The following is a 21987-nucleotide window of genomic DNA, read 5'->3' on the forward strand; positions in this document are numbered from 1 at the left end:
GAAAATGTTTCCCATCTTTTTTCAGTTTCATTTTCTTCTTATAGTAATGTGTATTTTTGATGGTCCGTATGCATTTACGTTTTCACCATGTGACGGCTTCCAAACATGTTCGTTCCCACGCAATGTGTGACGTGCTCTTTTGTGGTTTTGCTCCTCTCACACCCCCTCAATTCTTATCAGCCCGCACCAGCTTCACACACGCCACTGATAGTCAGGAGTGTCGACGTCTGTGTATGTAAAAATGTGAATATTTATGAATATTAACTATGACACTTCCTACACTGATGAAGCTTTAAAAATGTACTTGTAGCTTTTTTTTTTCCCATTTAGTGTTTGTGTTTTCCCAAGTTTGACTTGGGTGACTTGATCCAATTCAGATTTTGGAGCAAAATCATCTTCTGGCCCTCATAAATTTAAGAAATGGTGAAGTTCAGGAAATGCATCCAGAAATGCCCTATTTATGCATGTGTAAAAGAGAGGGGTCTTGTGGGATGTCGGGTCATTACATGTTTATCAGTAAGTGAAAGAGTGAACCAAGAACGTGATGAGGGAAGATAGTAGTTGGATGACTTGTGGTTGACGGAGGAAGAGATAGAAAGAGGAACAGTGTGACGAAATAGAAAGCTTCGCTGGAAGACCAACATGTTGGAAGAATTCTGATCAAACGGCCACAAAAGAAGAATGGACGAGAACCCAGCTGTTCATCAGGTGAGGCTTTCAAGATACACCCAATTTTCATTGTTTGGGGCTTTAGCCAGTTGTATTAATATGACAGTGGTAGTCACAGGAAATGACAGAAGAAGGTGGGCTGGGATCAGGGAATGCCATGAATCAGATTCAAACTCTAGTCACCCACATAAGAACCACTGTGCACTTGTATTTATGCTGTATATGCATTTAAGTTGTTGCCTAAATGGTGAAGACTTGCTTTAAATATCAGAAAGGTCTTTAGTAGGCCTACATAATGAGTGGTGTGGTGTGGTTAAGACTCTTGGTTCACTGTCCTTCATCAACACAATGCTCGGGTTGTTGCGATAGAAGTTCACTATTACACGGCTCGCTGGAATACTTGATTCTGATTGGTCAATCACAAGATAGTGTGATATTATTGTGATATTTCGTCCATGGCACTTGAGGTAACTGAAATCGGCGCTGTCTTTAATGTGCGGTCAAATTTATCGTTGCGTTTCGAAATTTCACATGTGAAAAGCTGCTGGTTTGATAATAGTAACCTCTGTGAATTGTTTTATATAAGTTATCTATTGACAATGGAAAAACTGACCTTTCGATAATGTGAATCCGCGTCTCTTCTTACGTAAACCTACTGCCGCCATTTCGTCGTTATCGCTGTAACGTTACTAAGAAATACCTCAGATAACCTATTTTTTATATTTCTGTAATATTGTTGTCGACTTTGTCTTATTGCTTGGCCGATTGTTTCTACATTGTAATGGACTATTTTTCAGGCAACTTGAGTTTAAATCCCGGTTTGTGAAGCTTCCTGTCAGTTACGCAACAACTAACGTAGGCTATATAATAAAACCCAAAAATCACAACATAATAGCCTACATGAAGGATTATAAAACAACTCAAATAAATATTTAATGTCCACGTTTGATTAATATAATTATTAACTGTTAGCTATGTTTAAGGTGCTAAAGAGGATGTTTTGTTTTATACATTTTTGCAATATTACTTGAAACTGTCTTTACTAACTGATAAAAGACTATTTACTAGGTGCACTGAAAGTAATAATATTAATATACATCATCTGTGCACGAGGTAGGGCCTTAAAAACATCAGCCAATTGTTTACGCGATCATCACGTAAACAATTGACCCTCTGGCTCATCAATCACTGCCATTACGTTCCTTGTGAGAGACGTGCGCTCCAGTAACTTTCCACACTCCACAGGCGCCGCATGCAATGTTTTTGTCAGGCGACAGGAGTAACAACTGCAGATTATGAGTTACCTGTGGTGAGTCCGACATAATGAATCCACTAACACGACACAGCGAATGCCGGTGGTAAACACTCGTGTTCCAATACTCGTGCACGAGTTTTGGGAGGCGTTCCCTCGAAATGAGCTGTGGAAGGAGGGGGGTTGTTCTTACGCATGAACTCATTTCAAAAACTCACTAACAGTCTTTGGTTTCTCAGTCGACAAAAAGATCCTCTGTATCACCTTTAAGTGGAAAATGTACATTAAAAACATGAGTCATTGCCGTAAATTTCACTTCTCTAACTTTCCATTGTCCTTTAGTGAACATTCATTGGACTTGCTCTCATTGTGGTTGGATGTTTCACTGGCAATGTAATTTCAATCCATCATAAAGTCTATGAGTTATGCATTCCAACTTTTCACAATTGTGCTTTTAAATTCCAACACGTTCATCTCAATAATATGTACCCACAGGAAATGGTCACGAGAGCAGAGGAACAGCCTTGTTCTGATGAGCCAAATCCAATGGGCTGCAACAAGTACTGCAGTCTCTTATTGGTCCTCTTTGCCTCCTCTCTCTTTGCAACTACGTTAGGTTTGGCTATCTATTCCCATCTGCAAAAGGAATCACAGTGGAAATCAGGTACAAGCTTATGGAACTAGGCCTTTATTCTGGTATAGTTTAATTTCATTGGTAACAGTGGTTGTGATTTCTATCTCTTGTGTTTCAGCTGCTCCTCCTTGCCTTTCTCCCGCCTGTCTAAGAGCATCAGAGCAGTTTTCTCTTGACATGGATCCCTTTTCTCGCCCCTGTGACTACTTCCTATATGCCTGTGGAGCAGGTGGATCTTCCACTAACAAGAGGAGACAGAGAGTCAGTGGGTTCTCCAATGAAGACAATGGAGAACTGGACAAAAAACGACAAGTGGGCATGGGTGGACTACTGAGGATGAGAAGAGAGGCAGATGTTCAAGGAAAAAGCGATGGACGGCTAGATAAATTTCCAGACAGACAGACTGCTTTACTGAAAGCCATTAAAGAAATACTAGGTGAGTGAAATTCCACTATATCTTTTGTACCTAAAACAGAATCTATATATCTATGCATTGCTCTATGTGTCTATCATTCTATCCTTTGTTAGTTCTGTCGTTCTCTCTTTCCCTCTGTCCAAGGCTGGACTTTTTTCAATTATCAGGCAAGACTTTGCCAACATTCAAAGTTTGTCTTTGGTACATTTCTTGAATCATCCTCAACATTTGCAAACCACTAAGTGCATTTTTGAAAGAATTTGTACAAACAGCACCACACAATGGATTACCTGCAAAAGCCTGTATACTGTATATAGTCCTTGCTCCATCTCTCAAAAGTTAAATGTAAATATTTATGCTAATGAACAAATCATTGCCATCAGAATGACAAGTCCCTGTGTCATTGTTCACAATCAAGATGCTTAATATAGCTGTGAACTTTGTCAGTATTTGGGTTGTTGACATTACATGGCATTTTCAATATTATACATGACAAAAATGAAAATAATTAGTATTGTCATCATTTAAAATGCTGTAAATGGTTAAACATTTCTATGTTTTACAGGGACCTGTTGTTTTGTTAATAGAGTTTTTACATTTTTGAGCCAAATCTCAAAATTGTCCTATGGTTTGACTGTCTCAAGCATGGTTTAATAAATTACAACTTTTATAAATAAAAAAGAAAAGCCTAAAAATGTTAATAGATACCTCAGGCATAATTTTACAAGTGTCTGTTTTAGTAAATGGCAATCCTTTTTTCATCCATATATTTGTAAAAGTGTACGATCTTGGTACATTTTGTCACTAAAAACCATGTCCTCTGGAGTGACGCCATATCCTGATATTAAACTGGGCAATTCCACGGACAAAATTTAATTATTTGAAGGACCCTATTCAAGGTCATGTTACCGAAGCCCCTTGTGAAGCCCATGACACATGGCACATGGTTAGTTTTTGTCTCAGAATATTTAAATTTAAACATTTAGAATTGCCATAGAATTTAAAATTGAATTTACCTTGGCACAGTTGAATAACAAGAGTTGAAATGACATACAGTGAGTCTCAAACTCCATTGTTTCCTCCTTCTTATGTAAATCTCATTTGTTTAAAAGACCTCAGACGAACAGGCGAATCTCAACATAACACCGACTGTTACGTAACAGTCGGGATCATTAATATGTACGCCGCCAATATTTGCATATACCAGCTCATGTTCAAAGCATTAGACAAGGGCAGGACGTCTGGATGTGCACAGCTGAAACATCAGATTAGGTAAGCAAGCAAGAACAATAGCGGAAAATGGCAGATGGAGCAATAATAACTGACATGATCCATGATAACATGATATTTTTAGTGATATTTGTAAATTGTCTTTCTAAATATTTCGTTAGCATGTTGCTAATGTACTGTTAAATGTGGTTAAAGTTACCATCGTTTCTTACTGTATTCACGGAGACAAGAGCCGTCGCTATTTTCATTAATAAATGATGATTTTTTTTTTTTAAATGGTTGATGATGGAAAAAAATGAAATGTTTTTTCTTCTTTAACAAACAAATTAATTACATTAAAAAAAAGATTTGGGGTTTTTAAAGTTTCAAAAATATTTGCTCTGTCAAGGAGTCACATTTTCTCAATCATCAGACTTTTTTTTTTTCTTTTTTTTTGCAAAACTGGTGTTTTACAAAAAAAGCATTTTTTACCGCCTATTTGTCAACTACCCATTTCCTGATGAAAATTATGGCTACGGTTTTGATGACGATTGAAAATGCACACCTGTTCTGTTTGGCATGTATCAATTTCAATAGTACAAAGATACTGTATGTGGGATATTGATTGAAAGAGATTGGACAGGATTCACATTTATGCTTTTACTGTTTGTTTGTCAACACATTGCAGTACAATTTATTTGTGATTACAGCAACACAAAATGAGAAAGGTAAAGTGCCGCTTAGGCAAAACTGTACATGCAGAACTATATGGGGAATTACAGTGAAGTCTTTCTACACCTCCTGGTGTCCCGGTCTGTCGGGTCACAGATTCTCATCCACATCGGATACCTTCCCTTGCAATGCAGCGTGGGAAAAATCTAACGCTTCACACATTCCCCTTAAATGGTGAAAATAAAGATTCACCTGAGAGCAATTCATCAATTCAGGACACATTTAAAAAAAAAAAAATCAAATAGAAATGTATGGAAAATATGCTTGACAGATTATAACAACCTTTTTGCATTTAATGCCACATGTGTCAGACTCCACTCCTGGAGGGCCACTGTCCTGCAGAGTTTAGCTCCAACCACCTCCAAAACTCCTGCCTGGAAGTCTCTAGTAATCCTGAAGACCTTGATTAGCTGGTTCAGGTATGTTTGATTAGGATTGGAGCTGAACTCTGCAGGAAAGTGGATCTCAAGGGCCAGAGTTGAGAACCCCTGGTCTAGATGTTTTGGGGGGTAAGAATATTTGAACTCATATAATATATTTTGATCAACGTGACAATGTACCAAAGTATTGGTTATTTCAATCTGTATGATATCTGTGTGATCAGAGTCTCCTGAGGAGGGTGTTTCTATGAGTGCTGCAGAACAGAAAGCAAAGAAATTCTTCAAGACCTGCATGGATGCAGAATCCCCAGAGAAAGTGGGTCCAGAACGCTTTCTCACACTACTCCAGCAGGTACACACACTTTTTAGGATAAGAGAAAGTACAAAAAAAACCTCTTATGTTGCATCGTGTATTTTGCTCAAGTGTTTTTTTTATTCTCTCCCTCTCTCTGTGTGTGTAGTTAGGTGGCTGGGCAGTATCGGGTGAATGGAATCAGAAAGATTTTAACACCACCCTCACCCTGCTGATGAGCCAGTACTCAACATTTCCTTTCTTCAATGTGTATGTAGGGCCAGACTCTGGTGAAGAGCAAAATGCTTCCAATAAACACTACATACAGGTGATCACTAATACTAAATTATATTAAAAATAATTACATAAACTATTTCTCAATGCTTAGGTCATTTTTTCAAAACTCTTCATACAGTGAGCATTAAGCAGTTTAAGTGGGCTAAACTGTGGATCATTTTCCATTGCTTTGACACAAAATGAATTAACTTACTACATCTTTCAATTTACATGAATTCTTTTCTCAGTCAGACACAACCACCACCATAATTCTATGTACTGTACCTACAGGTCAGTTTGCACGTTTACGTACTCTAGGGATGCACAGATCATGTTTTTTTTATTTTTTATTTCTGATTCTAATTCCGATTCTGATATTTGTTTACTTGCTCTATAAAGGCCAATTGACACCACGCAGACAAACACCAACAAACAAGTTGGCAATTGGATTTAGAATTCTATGAAAAAAATCACTGTCATGTTCACACGGCCCCAACAGACACTGATTGAACATGGTGAAAACAAATACCGACCAACTCTAACAAACGCCAACAAGGGTAACACACTGATCAGACAAAACCCAACAAACATGTTTGTCTGTGCAGTGTGAATTGGCCTTAACAGGCCAAACTGACCTTAAACAAAAATATCTGTAGCCATTTGAAATTGGAACGCTGAATTTAATCATGATCCAAACAAAAATGCTTCACTCATAGCATTAGCATATTTTTTTTTATTTAGATTAGATGAAACAGCAGCAATATAGTGTTTCCTTTGTTATCATTGTACACAAAGCAGTGCTGCACTTATAAACTGGCATTATACGGAGGTTAGAGGAGAAGAAAATGCCATCAAAACATTTCTGAAGACAGTCAGTTCCCTTTAGAGATACATTCATATAAACCCCCACCCCCAATTCAATATTTATATTTTTCTTCCAATATTTTGGGCAATTTCTGGTACACTATTTTCTCTGCTTCCACGTCTCTGTGTTCTCTTCTTTGCACCCATCTTCAGCTTTGTTAACGTCCTGTGTGGAAATAATATTTCCACACAAATTACATTTTGGGAAATGATTGCAATGCAGTTTGTGGGAAGTCCAGAATAGAATGAAAAACCAGTTGCTGATCATGGGTTTGGAGTGTGTTTTGGTGTTTTATATTATTTTATTTTATTTTTCCTGAGGTGCATTTATAATGTTAGTATAATTTTTACATCAAAAATGTCATAATTTAGAAATAAATGGTCATTTTCTACCCTGATTTTAGCCCTCTTATCTGAACACTCTGTTTTAAGGGGCGTGTCTGCTGTGAGACTTCAGTGTAAACGCCCACTGTTGTGATTGGCTTAGATTTATGCTACTAATGTGAAGCAATTAGTCAAGAAACAATGTGAAGTTGGCTGTTTAGTCACTGGCTTGATTTACGGACGCATAAACAGCAATAAACGATTTTGAGACAAAGAATGTCTGACTGTACATGAATCATTATCTGAAATCATTGATCGCCGATCAGACATTAGAACTAACACGGTTACTTATATTAGGCATTACTGTCAGCTCCATATCTCACAGTGAAAGTCTGTTTGCAAAGCCTGCGCCGAAACTGCGACTGATTTACCGAAGAATCCACAGTGAAATGAACAGTACGATAATGTTCTACTGAGACATTCACATAGTTGAAAATAAATATCCACTTTCCTAGCATTTGTCACAGATCCCTTGTTCCCCTGGACTCCATTTCCCAAGATCCTCCTGTTCTCCACACCTGCACTCACTTCCCTTGTCAGCTCCTCATCATCACGGATCACCTGCACCTGGACTCTATCATCTGCACTCCCTTTATAATGCACTCACTCCCTGCACTCCTTGTCCGTTCTCTGTTTAAGTTATGTGTATGTTTGGTGTTCCTGCCCTGTATCTATTAAAGAAGTATCTATATTGTGGAAATCTGTATCTGCCTCATCCTTCTACCAGCTACACGTTACAGAAGAACGGACCCAAAAACGGCCGGATTTTCCACAAGGAGATGGAGATCTTCCCCAGCTCACTGGCTCCAACTATTCCCATGCCTCTCTCTTCCCTGTCAGCTGGCGAGCGGCTCATCGGGCTCCTGCAGGTGGGTCGTTCGCTGGAAAGGTATGTGGAGGAGTTCGCTGAGCTCGTTTGTTTGTCCGACTGGCCTGAAGCACGTTTGATCTCCCTGTTTCTGGATGGACTAGATGATGACACCATCCGTTTTGGTGAACCCGATTACCGATTCTCCTTAAGTGAAACTATAAATTCCATTTTATGGTTAAATGACTCCAAATTCGTAGTAGATTGGGTTCAGGATGGGTGTCTGTCTCTAGTCCATCCAGAAACATGGTTGGCCGGGCCAGTCGGTCAACCTCAGTCTTCCTCCGCATACCCCTCCAGCGAACGCCCTGCCAGCCCCACACGGAACCCACACTCCTCCACTGGGTCCCGTAAGCGGAGGAGGAGGAAGGAAGCCGCTCCAGTGTCTCCAGAGCCCGCTCCAGTATCTCCAGAGCCCGTGCCCGTTCCTACGGGAATCTTAATTGTATTTGAGGGTATGGATTGGCCCTCAGCTCCAGCCGCCGCCGAGCCAGCCGCTCCAGCCGCCGCCGCCGAGCCCTCAGCTCAAGTCTCAGCCGACCAAGCCCTCCGCTCCATATGTCTCAGCACTGAACCTCCACCTCAAGCCCCCTCGCCCAGATGTCCACCTCGGACCTCTGGGCGATTACCTTCACCCCGGCTCCAACCTCCCTCTGCTCCACCGTTGTCCAGCAGTCCACTAGTGTCACCAGTCTCCATCCTGCCCCCGTTCACACCTTGTTCCTTCGTCGGCCTGCCCTCACTTCTGGACTGCACTCCTCCGTCTTTGCTCCGTCACTCCGTCCCTCAGCTCCAGTTGGCCTCCTCACTCTCCCCAGTGTTCACTTTGTTGTATGTCGTCTGTCTTCCACTGCGGCCTTCTGGAGCACCGGCTGCGCTTCGGTCGGCGGAGCCTACAGTTCCGCCATCACCCGCCAGTCCTTCAGCGATGCCTGGGCTCATTGGCGCGAAGGCTTCGGCTCCTGACCCTCCATGGCAGCCCGCTGCACCTGACCCTCCATGGCTGCCCACGGCCCCTGACCCTCCATGGCTGCCCACGGCCCCTGAGCCTCCATGGCTGCCCACGGCTCCTGACCCGCCATGGCAGCCCGCTGCACCTGACCCTCCATGGCTGCCCACGGCTCCTGACCCTCCATGGCTGCCCACGGCTCCTGACCCTCCATGGCAGCCCGCTGCACCTGACCCTCCATGGCTGCCCACGGCCCCTGACCCGCCATGGCAGCCCACGGCCCCTGACCCTCCATGGCTGCCCACGGCCCCTGACCCTCCATGGCTGCCCACGGCCCCTGACCCTCCATGGCTGCCCACGGCCCCTGACCCGCCATGGCTGCCCACGGCCCCTGACCCGCCATGGCTGCCCACGGCCCCTGACCCGCCATGGCTGCCCACGGCCCCTGACCCGCCATGGCTGCCCACGGCCCCTGACCCGCCATGGCTGCCCACGGCCCCTGACCCGCCATGGCTGCCCACGGCCCCTGACCCGCCATGGCTGCCCACGGCCCCTGACCCGCCATGGCTGCCCACGGCCCCTGACCCGCCATGGCTGCCCACGGCCCCTGACCCGCCATGGCTGCCCACGGCCCCTGACCCGCCATGGCTGCCCACGGCCCCTGACCCGCCATGGCTGCCCACGGCCCCTGACCCGCCATGGCTGCCCACGGCCCCTGACCCGCCATGGCTGCCCACGGCCCCTGACCCGCCATGGCTGCCCACGGCCCCTGACCCGCCATGGCTGCCCACGGCCCCTGACCCGCCATGGCTGCCCACGGCCCCTGACCCGCCATGGCTGCCCACGGCCCCTGACCCGCCATGGCTGCCCACGGCCCCTGACCCGCCATGGCTGCCCACGGCCCCTGACCCGCCATGGCTGCCCACGGCCCCTGCCCACGGCCCCTGACCCGCCATGGCTGCCCACGGCCCCTGACCCGCCATGGCTGCCCACGGCCCCTGACCCGCCATGGCTTTTGAACCTGCCCTGGAGACCTCCACTCCAGTCTGCTCCTCCCCCTGCTCCGGCTTGAGGTCTCCAGGGCGCCCACCCCCCTCCCGGTTGTTACATCTACGGCGCGAGGACGCGCCTACCGGGAGGGGGAGGTACTGTCACAGATCCCTTGTTCCCCTGGACTCCATTTCCCAAGATCCTCCTGTTCTCCACACCTGCACTCACTTCCCTTGTCAGCTCCTCATCATCACGGATCACCTGCACCTGGACTCTATCATCTGCACTCCCTTTATAATGCACGCACTCCCTGCACTCCTTGTCCGTTCTCTGTTTAAGTTATGTGTATGTTTGGTGTTCCTGCCCTGTATCTATTAAAGAAGTATCTATATTGTGGAAATCTGTATCTGCCTCATCCTTCTACCAGCTACACGTAACAGCATTAGGATCCATTGGAAGATAATGTTGTTTTTAGTCCAGTGGTCCTGTATCTCTCTTCTCACTAACGTGTCAGTAGGTGGGGCCAAAGATGTAATGATGATGAAGTATGCATTAATTAGATTTTGCAGAGGCGGACTGTCGTCGCACTATTACGTCATAATGTGACGAAATCCCAAACTAGTCATTTTCAGAGCTTGTTTTTTTGGATTAAGGAAGTTTTGAGTTCTGAAACTTAGGATGTTTTTATAGTACAATGACCTCTTACACGTCAAAAAATCCAGGAAAATTTGATTTCTCAATTCTTGACCTCTTTAAACTTAAGTTCAAAACCTATCATAATACTAAACTGAACAAGACAGCAATATCTACAATAATAGCATATTAAAATATATTTCAAATCTAAAAAAATAAAAAGCTATCAAAACAATTAGTCGAGCTGAACACTTACTCTGGTGTTAGTCTTTCAATTTCATTACCATCTATAAAAAAGAGGACAATTTAAGAATTTAAAAATTAAGGAATTCATTTAGTTTTATATTTTATTTAATTTTGTAATGTAATGGAAAAATGGATAATGTAACATATATTGCAGTGAATTCAAAACATTTTTGTTTTCTAAATGCATTTTTATATTGCATAAATCTGCAGGTCATTTTTTAATGAGTTTTAAGTGTGTGTGTTGGGTGTTTATATTTGTTGGGTGTTTACATTGCTGTTTACATTTCCATAGATTGATGAACCTCATTTTCAATTCCCTATTGACTGGAATAGCGAGACACATAAATCCAAAGCTAGTACTCGGGTAAGTATTACCTGTTCAGCTTAGCACCAGATTTCACATATAACTAGCGGCTAATGCTCATAATGCATTATTATACAGGGTTCTTTGGTATTTTGTTAACATCTCTTTTTTTGTCTTTCTCTGTTCCTATTTCTCAGTATTTGCGTCCATTCTATTCATCCTGTGGTCAGTATTTGGCTCTCTTGGGTGTTCCCTCCAATGGAACCACTCAGCACTGTGGTCTTTACATATCTCTGTCCACAACTCTCGCTGTGGCCACATCTCCTCTTCGCTACCGCCTTAGTCAGAAGTTACTCTACCACAGAATTACCATCCGAGAGCTACAGGTCTGTGTGTTTTTGTGTAAATTGGTTTTCCTGTCTGACATATATAAATGGGTCAATAACAAATAAGAGTGTTCACAATCACAAAAATCTTAAAAAAAAAAAAAAAAAAAATCTAGTTTAACCTATTAATTGTCACACACACAAACTTTTTTTGACTTAAGCTTGGTCTCTTTTTAAAGACGACACTCAGCAGATTATTGCAGAAGTGAAAGCAAAATTGTAAATTGTAAGTGAAAGTAAAATTGCTAGAAAGTCAATGCCAAATTTGAAGTTGATATTCTTAAAACTGAGGCTGCTAAAAGGTTTTAAAGAACCGTTTCCATAGTAATGTCCAATTTCAAAATTGTTTCCACAGAATGAGGGAATTTTGAGTGTTTAAGCCTTCTAATAATACATAATTTATGATGATTACTGTATGGCATAGAGAAAAAAAGCAATAAAAAGCACTATGGAAGTAAATTAATGCCAAAAGTCTTTGAAATAAAAAGCTTGTTGAATTGCACTAATTGAAAAAAAAAATTGCATTACATTAGCTGTGCTTGCATTTAGATGTGTTGTATTTTTAAGGCTTTGCATTTTTAAAGAACACCATGTGTTCCACTACGCTGACAGTTAACAGTTGAAATGTTCTCTTTGTATTCATGTTTGTTTCATATGATTTTGGAAAAACTTTTATTCCTTTTTCAAGATTTTATTCCTTTTCAAGCTTAAATTTCAAGATATCATGTGATATAAATAGTAAAAAGTATTTTCTTTACAACTTATTACAAGTTTTATTTTCAAAAATGTCTTTATTTATTTTATTTTTTTTTTTTTCAAATATCATAAATTATTTACTTTATTAATTAACTATTTTGGGCAGCAGCACTATATTACAGTACAACTAACCTTGTCATAAAAAGGTTGAATCGTTTGATATTTTAAAAGGCTCATTGACCTCACACAGAGTTTATTTTAGTATTATTTATATATTATAGGATTTAATCATATTTTGAAATGGCTTTTATTTTTAATTTTCAATTTTAAAGTTTTAGTAAATTTGTTGTCATTTTTATTTTTTTTAAATAGCTTTCATATATTTTTTATTTCAGCTTTAATTAACAATAACAATAATGTTGGCTGGTCCTATGATTTTGTTGACCACATGACTTGGATTTGGTTGACAATTTTAAAAAAAATTAATAAGCAGTGAAGATTTGAAAAAAAAAAAAAAAAATCTAAGAAATAATAAATGTTTAGGCCAAACTACAAAATTGTTTCCTTTCAAGAATTTAATTTTAATTAGGCTTTATTTTTTTCTTCATTATTATATATCAGGACAGTTGTATCACTACGAAGAGGATTAGGGCCAGGCAATAATAAAAAAAAATAAAACCATCTCGAGATTAAAGTTGTTAAATTTCGAGAAAAATCTTGTTAAATTTCAAGAAAAAAGTTGAGATAAAATGTTGAGAATAAACTCATTAAATTACGAAAAAAAACATTAAATTTCAAGAAAAAAGTCGAGATAAAATGTTGAGAATAAACTTGTTAAATTACAAGAAAAAAACTCCTTAAATTTTGAGAAAAAAGTCGAGATAAAATGTTGAGAATAAAGTCATTAAATTAACAAATTTATTTTCGTAATTTAACGAATTTGTTCTCGTAACTTCACGACTTTTTTCTCGTTATTTAATGAGTTTATTCTCGTAATTTAATGACTTTATTCCCAACATTTTATCTCTACTTTTTTTTCGTAATTTAACAACTTTTTTCTTGTAATTTAATGACTTTATTCTCAACATTTTATCTCGACTTTTTTCTCAAAATTTAACAAGTTTTTTCTCGTAATTTAACAAGTTTATTCTCAACATTTTATCTCAACTTTTTTCTCGAAATTTAACGAGTTTTTTCTCATAATTTAATGAATTTGTTCTCGTAATTTAACGACTTTTTTTCTCATAATTTAATGACTTTATTCCCAACATTTTATCTCAACTTTTTTCTCATAATTTAACGACTTTTTCTCGTAATTTAATGAGTTTATTCTCAACATTTTATCTCGACCTTTTTCTCGAAATTTAACGAGTTTTTTCTCGTAATTTAATGAGTTTATTCTCAGCATTTTATTTAAAATTTTTTCACGAAATTTGACAAGTTTTTTCTCGAAATTTAACAACTTTAATCTTGAGATGGTTTTATTTTTTTCATTATTGCTTGGCCCTAATCCTCTTCCGTATATCACACATTTACACATTTCCCCCAAAAAAATTTGCCCCCCAAAAATATCAAAATATGTAAATTCTATTTCAAAAATTAAAAACATGCTCATCATAGAAGATGTGATTCAAGTTATTGTGTGAATAAATTGATTATTTAAGTACATAGAATAGATCTGAATAAATGTCATTAACCCAAATAATGTATTGTAAGTGAACTGTGTTCTAAAGGAGCTGTTTTTCCTGTGCCTCACAGACTCGGGCTTCAGCCATTGATTGGCTTGCTTGCCTACAAGCCATATTTCAGCCTCTTCCTATCAGCCAATCAGATATTGTTTTAGTCCACAATCTCCCATACATTATCCACATGTCCCAGACAATCAGCCAATGGCAATCCCTGCATGAGACAATGGGCACGTAAGTCACTCTTTGGCATGATTTCTTAAAAAGTGATAGATCTTCATAAATGATACAAATGTTTTTTGTTTTTGTTTTTTGTCCGTATGTGCCTGTGTATAAATCTGCAGTGGTCCTCTTCACACGTACATGATCTTTAGTCTTTTGCAAACACTCTTACCTGCGCTGGACTCGAGGTTCTTCCAAACAATGAGAAACTATTCCATTGTGACTGGAGACACGCAGGAGGTGGGTCGGCATTGAATTAATTCCTCACAAAGTGAAGTTTCAGTTCAGACTGCATTATATATTTCATTCGCTTACACTATCTGTGATTTTAGGAGATGCCACGCTGGTGGCGATGTGTTCAGCAGACAGAGCGAGGATTTGATGTCTTACTCAGTCATGTAATTAGAGAAAGACATGCACAGAAAGAGGTACATTTTGGTTGGACTCATGAAGAAATAATGGATTGATTATGCACAAACATGTATTTAATAGAGCAATGACACATGTATTTTTCTCTCTGCCAGGCTGAAGAGTTGATTAATGATGTTTATTCATCCCTCAAGAAGAAACTAACAGATCTGAGCTGGAGGGACAAAACGTCATCAGGCTTTATTTTGAATAAAGTATGTTGTGAATCATATTCAAAACTATATCGAAATTAAACTGCGTATGGATTTTGTTCTGATAATCCTATCTTTTTCAGATAAAATCTCTTAATCCAAGACTCTCCACTAAAAAAAATAACCTCAGTCATACAGAACTCGACCATCTCTATGCAGAGGTAGCCTTATTTGAAGATACATAAATGGACAATCAGTGTAGCGTGATGAGTGAATTAAATATTCTTCATTCGCTGTGTTTCTCTTCCTCTTCACACTAGATGGATTTGAAAGAGGAGGATTTTTTCTCCAACTTCCTGCAGATGCTGATGCTGGAGCAGAAGAGCAGGTGGAGTCTGCTCTCACACGGCACATGGACTGAAGGGTGAGTGCTCGCATATTAAGCAATGAACTTTAAGGTAATGTTTTGTCACAATGCCAAATATGAAAAAAAATTGTTGGATTTTTATATTATTTCATAGTAGTCTATTTAAAATCACAGTTTTTATACATATAACTATGTGTATAGTTGTTTTTTTTACAGTAATATAAATATATTATATTAATTTTTTATATTTATTATTATATTTATAATTATTTTATTTTATTTTTATATAAAATATGTATTTATAATATTTTATTTTATATATTATACAAAGGTTTTACTTTTATTTCTTAACTAATATACTTTCAAATATACTTTTATTTTTTAATTATCAATTAATTCCCCTCCTCCCAAAATAAACATTTGAAAAACTCAAAATTAATACATTATAATGCTCATGTGACCTGTTATTTGCAGTACATATTATTTTATATTTATGATTATGCAAATAGTGTTTATCTTCAAAAGACTCAACTAATTTGATCTGAATGTCAAATTTTAGTTCACATTAACTAAACCGCTAATTAACTTTAAAGGTGCAATATGTAAGATCCTCTGTCCGCTAGAGGTCGCTAGAGGCCTATTCAAAACAAAGGTATAGCTTGATGATGTCAAGTTTGAGGGCGAAATCTTGGGACATTCACCTCACACCTGGTATAAAAGAATTGGGATAGGACTCAGGAAGAAATCATGTTCATGGATGGGATTATTAACGTTACTGTAGTATGAAGCAGAGCAGGACCGAGTGTTGTGGGAGCTGAACGAGGCTGCTGGAGTGATTGCGCAACACACGCCGCGAGCAGCTGAACTTTTATTATGACACAGTCGCTGGCGCCGCTTCCGCTATTCCAGTCATGAGTATGAGGTAACGCAGCTCTGTTTATCATATTGGCTACATTTGAGTGTGTGTTGAAAATGATGTTATAACGTTACTCTGAGCGTTTGCTCGGCGGCTGCTGTGAGACACTTGTTTGAGACACACTGAGTAAGCTAGATCAATTTTAGAATATCATATTAAATGCTGGATGGGCTGTATTAATAAATGGTATGGAACTTATTTTAAAACGTATTGTATAATGGAGAAAATGCTGTATTACTGTTACTAAACATAAAGCTGCATCTGATTATGCTATGTTAGCTACTTGACAAAATAGTGTTTTTCTCTGAGGCATGGTAAAGCATCTTTGGTGTTTCCATGGTTTCTACAAAATAAAACCAGAAACCGAGGATAATGCGGGTATGACACAATTGACAGGCGACTCCTCACACGTCACGGAGCCTTGGTTAAAATTGCAATTTGCTCACGATTTACAAATATTTGCAAACATTTGGGATATTGTTAGTACTCAAGTGAACAAAATATATAACACTGGCCTAGTGTTTTTTGGATATTTTACTGCAAAATTCTTACATATTGCACCTTTAATTTCACATTTATCTAATGGCTTGTTTCCACCAAGTGGTACGGTTCAGTTCAGTACAGTCCAGTACGAATTGGGACGGTAAACCCTGAACCAGCTTGCGTTTCCACCACCAACAGTACCCTTACTTGATAGGCGTGGTGTATGCCAGAAAGTAGAGATCAACATCATTCTCATGTGAAGAAGTGACAGTAAAAAACAATGGAGGACATACAGCAGCTTTGTTTGAGCAAAGGCTGAATTCTGCAAGGAAAAACAGCCAAAAAATACACATTGTGTTGCAACGGTATTGTGTTGTCATTCCCTTTGTAGCACGCTCAAGTGAAGATTCTCTGTCAACCAATCAACGTTCTGCAGTGAGTGTAGCTCCTCCCTTGTGGTACCAGTAATATTGGTACTATAGTGCTACCCCAACTGAAGGGTCCCAAAAAAGTGGTACGGAACGGTTCGGAATTTTTACCACTATTCTGATATTAAAGTCGCTATGTAATAGAGCAACATCTTTTTTTTCCGTATTGTGCATACATACGAGTGAAACGGATTAACAAAAATGAAGAAAAAAGTAGGGCTGGGACTTGGATCTATCTGTCGGTTGTTAAAGGGATGGAGGAAGCTCTGAATGTGAGCTTAAGGTTGATTGCAAAAAAGGTTGTTGTTTAAGTGGACTAAATGATTGTAAAAATCATTTCACCGGAAAATCAAGTTATGACATTTTGAATAAAGTGAAACATGTACAGGGATGAATCATTTACAATAAGATCAATAAAAGGCATTTTAATAAAAGTCATCATCCATTTTACATTTGTCTTTCCTCTCCTCTAGTTTGTCTATCACTCCATCCATCTTTGGTAATGACATCATCATCCCTGTTGGAATGTTTGTTTTGCCTTTCTTCCATTCTTCATATCCCAGGTATCTTTTTACAACATAAACACAGAATATTTAGTCAGTGGTAAAAATATTAATATGGGTATATCTTGATAAACTTTGCACCGCTGTTAGTAAAATGTTATTATGTTATGTGTAATTTTACTGTGATTATTCCTCATTCTTAGAATGCACACAATTCTAGGTTTTATTTGCTAAGGATGTATGATGCAGAAATATGAATGTATGAAAGTTAGATAAAAAATGTTTACATAAGGGATAATCCACAGCTAGCTATGCATTAAACGATTTAAATGCACGACGTGGAGGCGAAGTGAATTATAACATTTATTTGAATGAATTAACCTATCAAGAGAGAGAGATTATTATATTCTAATATTATATTATAATAGAGTTATAATATTCTCTAGGGCACTGAATTATGGGACTCTGGGATCTCTGATGGCTAAAGATCTTCTCCACCTTCTGCTTCCTGATAGTAAGTTAGTATGGATTTCAATATGAATATGCATGCGTAATGTGTTTTTGAGTGTTTTTAATCCTCTTCTATGTTTCTCGTCACTAGTCCACACACAGGCCGACAACCCAGAGTCAGAGAGTATGTGCGTGTGGTCTCATTATCTGAGTGTGACCAAGGGTTCGGGACAGGCTGGCACATTCTCTCTTCCCCCCTCTAAACAGCAGGAGGTTTGGGTGCAGTACTCTGCTCTACAGGTGGCACTGGATGTAAGTTAGCTTATTCTTATTGTATTCTAGACTTCAATGACTTGAATTCGTTCCGAATTACAGTTTCAGTGCAGCTTCAAAGGGCTCTACACGATCCCAGCAAAGGAATAAGGGGCATATCAAGGGAAACGATCAATCATTTAAAAAAAAAATAAATAATAATAATATATTTTTTAACCACAAATGCTTGTCTTGCACTGCTCTGTGATGCGCCACATATTATGTAATCATGTTGGAAAGGTCATGCGTGATGTAGGCGGAAGTACTGCTGTAGGGCGAAAAACTCCATCTCATTTTCTCCTCCAACTTCAGACATCGTTGGATTACCTTTTTTTGTACTTTGCATGTTGGATTTCTAAACACTTACTCTGTACTTCCACCGACGTGATGATTGCAGAGCAGAGCAGTGCAAGACGAGCATTTCTGGTTAAGAAGTGTGTGTATATATATACAGCTATGGAAAAAATTAAGAGACCACTTAACATTGATTTCTGAACTTGGAGTGGTCTCTTAATTTTTTCCATAGCTGTATATATATATATATATATATATATATATATATATATATATATATATATATATATATATATATATATATATATATATACATACATACAAGGGTGTAGATTTGGTTTCAGCTTTGTGGGGGTTGAATGTTGGTATGGTTGTATTGTATTGGGGGGGTTATAACTGATGGATTTGAATATTGGGGGGGTTACCTCCCCCCCATCCCCCCCACAAAAAAATGCCCGGTATATATACAGGGGCATAGTTTGTATATAATATATATATATATATAATATTATTATATATATAATATATAATAATTTGATCGAAAATGACCGATAGATAAGACCCTTATTCCTCGTCTGGGATCATGTACAGCCCTTTGAAAGCTGCCCTGAAACTGTAATTTGGACCTTAAACCCATTGTTCCCCACTGAAGTCCACTATAAGGAGAAAAATCCTGGAATGTTTTCAGCAAAAACCTTAATTTCCTTTTGACTTAAAATAAGAAAGACAAAAACATCTTGGATGACATGAGGGTGAGTAAATTATCAGGAAATTAATTCTGAAGTGAACTAATCCTTTAATGTTTGCATATCCAAAAAAAAAGAAAAGGTTATAAAACAATAAAAATACTTGACATTTTGGACGTTCATAGAACATTCAGAAATAACGTTTTCATATTTAATAAGAACGTTAGAAAAATGTTCATATAATATAATATTGTTAGCTGGGTATTAAGTACTATTAACAGGGTTCTTACAAGGTGCTTAAAGTGCTTGAAGATATTGTTTTGATAAGTGAGATCTCTGATTGTAGTCCTTGAAAGCCAAAAAAGTAGTGCTTGAAGTCCTTGAATGTCCTGGAATTTAATTTTACAGTGTCTGTACAAACCATGTTCAAATTATGTTTTTCTACTCATTTTAGTACAGTGGTGTTAGATTTATTATTTATTTATTTATTCATTTATTTTAACTAAATTAATTAATTTATTGACATTTTTGTCCACTGTTTTTCTTGAAACTTTTCAATAGACCCCTAGCACTTCTTTGTGGCCCCCTACTTGAAAAACCTCTGCTCTAGTCTGCAATAATACTCTTTTCACTGTTATTTAGCAATGAACCCAACATTTGTCTTTGTCAACCTTTTATATTCCATATTTGTTCCTTACAGGCTTATAAGATGAGTTTCACAAGGCATCCAACGGACTCCTCTCTATCAGGCCTTTCTTACATTCACCTGTTCCTCTCATCCTTTACTAAGGTACTGAGAGATTTTACACAGAGAATTACACAGGCACTCAAGCATGTGTGCTAATCTAACATTCAAATCAAATGTTACAGGTAACGTGTGATGCTGACTCCTACCGCGAGTTCATGCCCTTTGAACCTTCCTTTCTGGTGACTGTCCTTTGTTCGAGCTCAGGCTTCTGCCCCAAATCGCTGACCTGCCTGAATAAATCTCAGAGTTCTCCTCACGAGATGTGTCAGAGTCGAACGCTGCACTGAATCTGCGAGGAACAATTCTCAGTGGAGCTGATGGAGCTGGTTTGGGACTATTGAACCATTGGAGCTGCTCAATGTTTAGTGAAAATATGAGAAAGTCATTCCAGAGATCATTAACCTTTTTATATTCACTGGATTAGTAATGGGTTTAGAAATGCCACATATACATTTAGGCAATATTATCACATTTGATAAGTGATGTACAGTATGATGAACAGTTAAAAACAAAATTTTCATTCAAACAGTCAAAAGCATGAAAATGTACCATGCTTTTACAGTATTGGATTTTGGGGAAAATGTTGTAGATTCATGCAAACTAATATATTTAAGGGGAGGCAGGAAATCTCAAGCATTTTTATAACACTTATGGCAGTAGCATTTCCTAGTTTGTTTACAAAGTTACACTGGTTTAATATGTGGTAACTATAGTCTTACTATGAATACCACAGTTAAACTGGTTACTACAAGTCAGTCATTCATTAATGATGATTATTTTGTATTTTTATTCTCTCTAGTGTAAATACAGTTTGTGGTCTGAGGTTTGAATGTATCATAAATGCCACTGTTATATTTGAAAAAACGCTGAGGTGTGTTTTGTATCTTTTTCTGCTGTGTAGCAATTGTGAAAGTTCTGGGTTTGTTTTGATGATAACACTAGCAAAAAATCGAAAATTCTTGCTATTGTTGGTGTTTAAAATGGTCAAATGTATTATAATAACATAATGTCATTTAACAGTATTTTACAATACATTATTAAAGGTGCCGTAGAACGCGTTTTTAAAAGATTTAATATAAGTCTAAGGTGTCCCCTGAATGTGTCTGTGAAGTTTCAACTCAAAATACCCCATAGATTGTTTTTTTTTTGTTTTTTTGTTTTTTTAGAATTTATTTTTTTAACTGCCTATTTTGAGGCATCATTAAAGGGATAGTTCACCCAAAAATGAAAATTTGATGTTTATCTGCTTACCCCCAGGGCATCCAAGATGTAGATGACTTTTTTTCTTCAGTCGAACGCAAATTATGATTTTTAACTGCAACCGCTGCCGTCTGTCAGTCAAATAATAGCAGTGATTGGGAACTTGAACAATAAGAGTCGAAAAAAACTTCCATAGACAAATCAAAATTAAACCCTGCGGCTCGTGACGACACATTAATGTCCTAAGACACGAAACGATCGGTTTGTGCGAGAAACCGAACAGTATTTATATAATTTTTTACCTGTAATACACCACTATGTCCAACTTCGTTCAGCTTCCGGCTAGTGAGGTCTGATCGCGCTCTGACAACGGAAGTGATGTCTCGCACTCATTGAAGTATATGGGCGAGACATCACTTCCGTCATCACAACGCGTTTTTTGACCTCACTAACAGGAAGCTGAACGAAGTTGGACATAGTGGTGTATTAGAGGTAAAAATTATATAAATAATGTTCGGTTTCTCGCACAAACCGATCGTTTCGTGTATTAGGACATTAATGTGTCGTCACGAGCCGCAGGTTTTAAAGGTCCCGTTTTTCGTGTTTTTTTGAAGCTTTGATTGTGTTTATAGAGTGCAATATAACATGTGTTAAAAAAAACAGTATTTTTCACATAATTTACTCATCTGTATACCGCTGTTTCCACTGTCATAACAACGGGCTGATGACTTCTTTGTTCTATGAAGTCCCTCCTTCAGAAATATGTAACGAGTTCTGATTGTGCCAGCGGTTCCTGTGTTGTGATTCGACAGCAGCTTAGCGCTCCTTGCCCGGAAAGGTCACGCCTCTTACCATAACGTGTGCTGCACAGTTTTACATGTGGATTATTGTGGTGTTGTGCCAAATGAACACAAAAGACAATAATTCCCGAGAGACTGAACTCTTTAATCTCCA

At 38.6% G+C, this 21987-nt stretch overlaps 1 protein-coding gene across 1 annotated transcript; it reads left to right on the forward strand.

Moving 5' to 3' along the window:
- Positions 1–90: 90 nt before the first annotated feature.
- On the forward strand, positions 91–21032 carry kel (Kell metallo-endopeptidase (Kell blood group)). Its single transcript, XM_067401702.1, has 18 exons — positions 91–708; positions 2417–2585; positions 2674–2991; positions 5516–5643; positions 5753–5911; positions 11086–11157; positions 11295–11483; positions 13938–14098; positions 14209–14326; positions 14419–14514; positions 14611–14709; positions 14790–14867; positions 14967–15070; positions 17314–17403; positions 17790–17857; positions 17945–18105; positions 19786–19875; positions 19956–21032. The coding sequence occupies exons 1-18, from the start codon at positions 682–684 to the stop codon at positions 20118–20120; spliced, it is 2292 nt and encodes a 763-aa protein (XP_067257803.1). The 5' UTR covers positions 91–681; the 3' UTR covers positions 20121–21032.
- The last annotated feature ends 955 nt before the right edge of the window (positions 21033–21987 follow it).

Source organism: Chanodichthys erythropterus, chromosome 2 (assembly GCF_024489055.1).
Source record: "Chanodichthys erythropterus isolate Z2021 chromosome 2, ASM2448905v1, whole genome shotgun sequence".
In the NCBI taxonomy this organism is placed as follows: Eukaryota; Metazoa; Chordata; class Actinopteri; order Cypriniformes; family Xenocyprididae; genus Chanodichthys; species Chanodichthys erythropterus.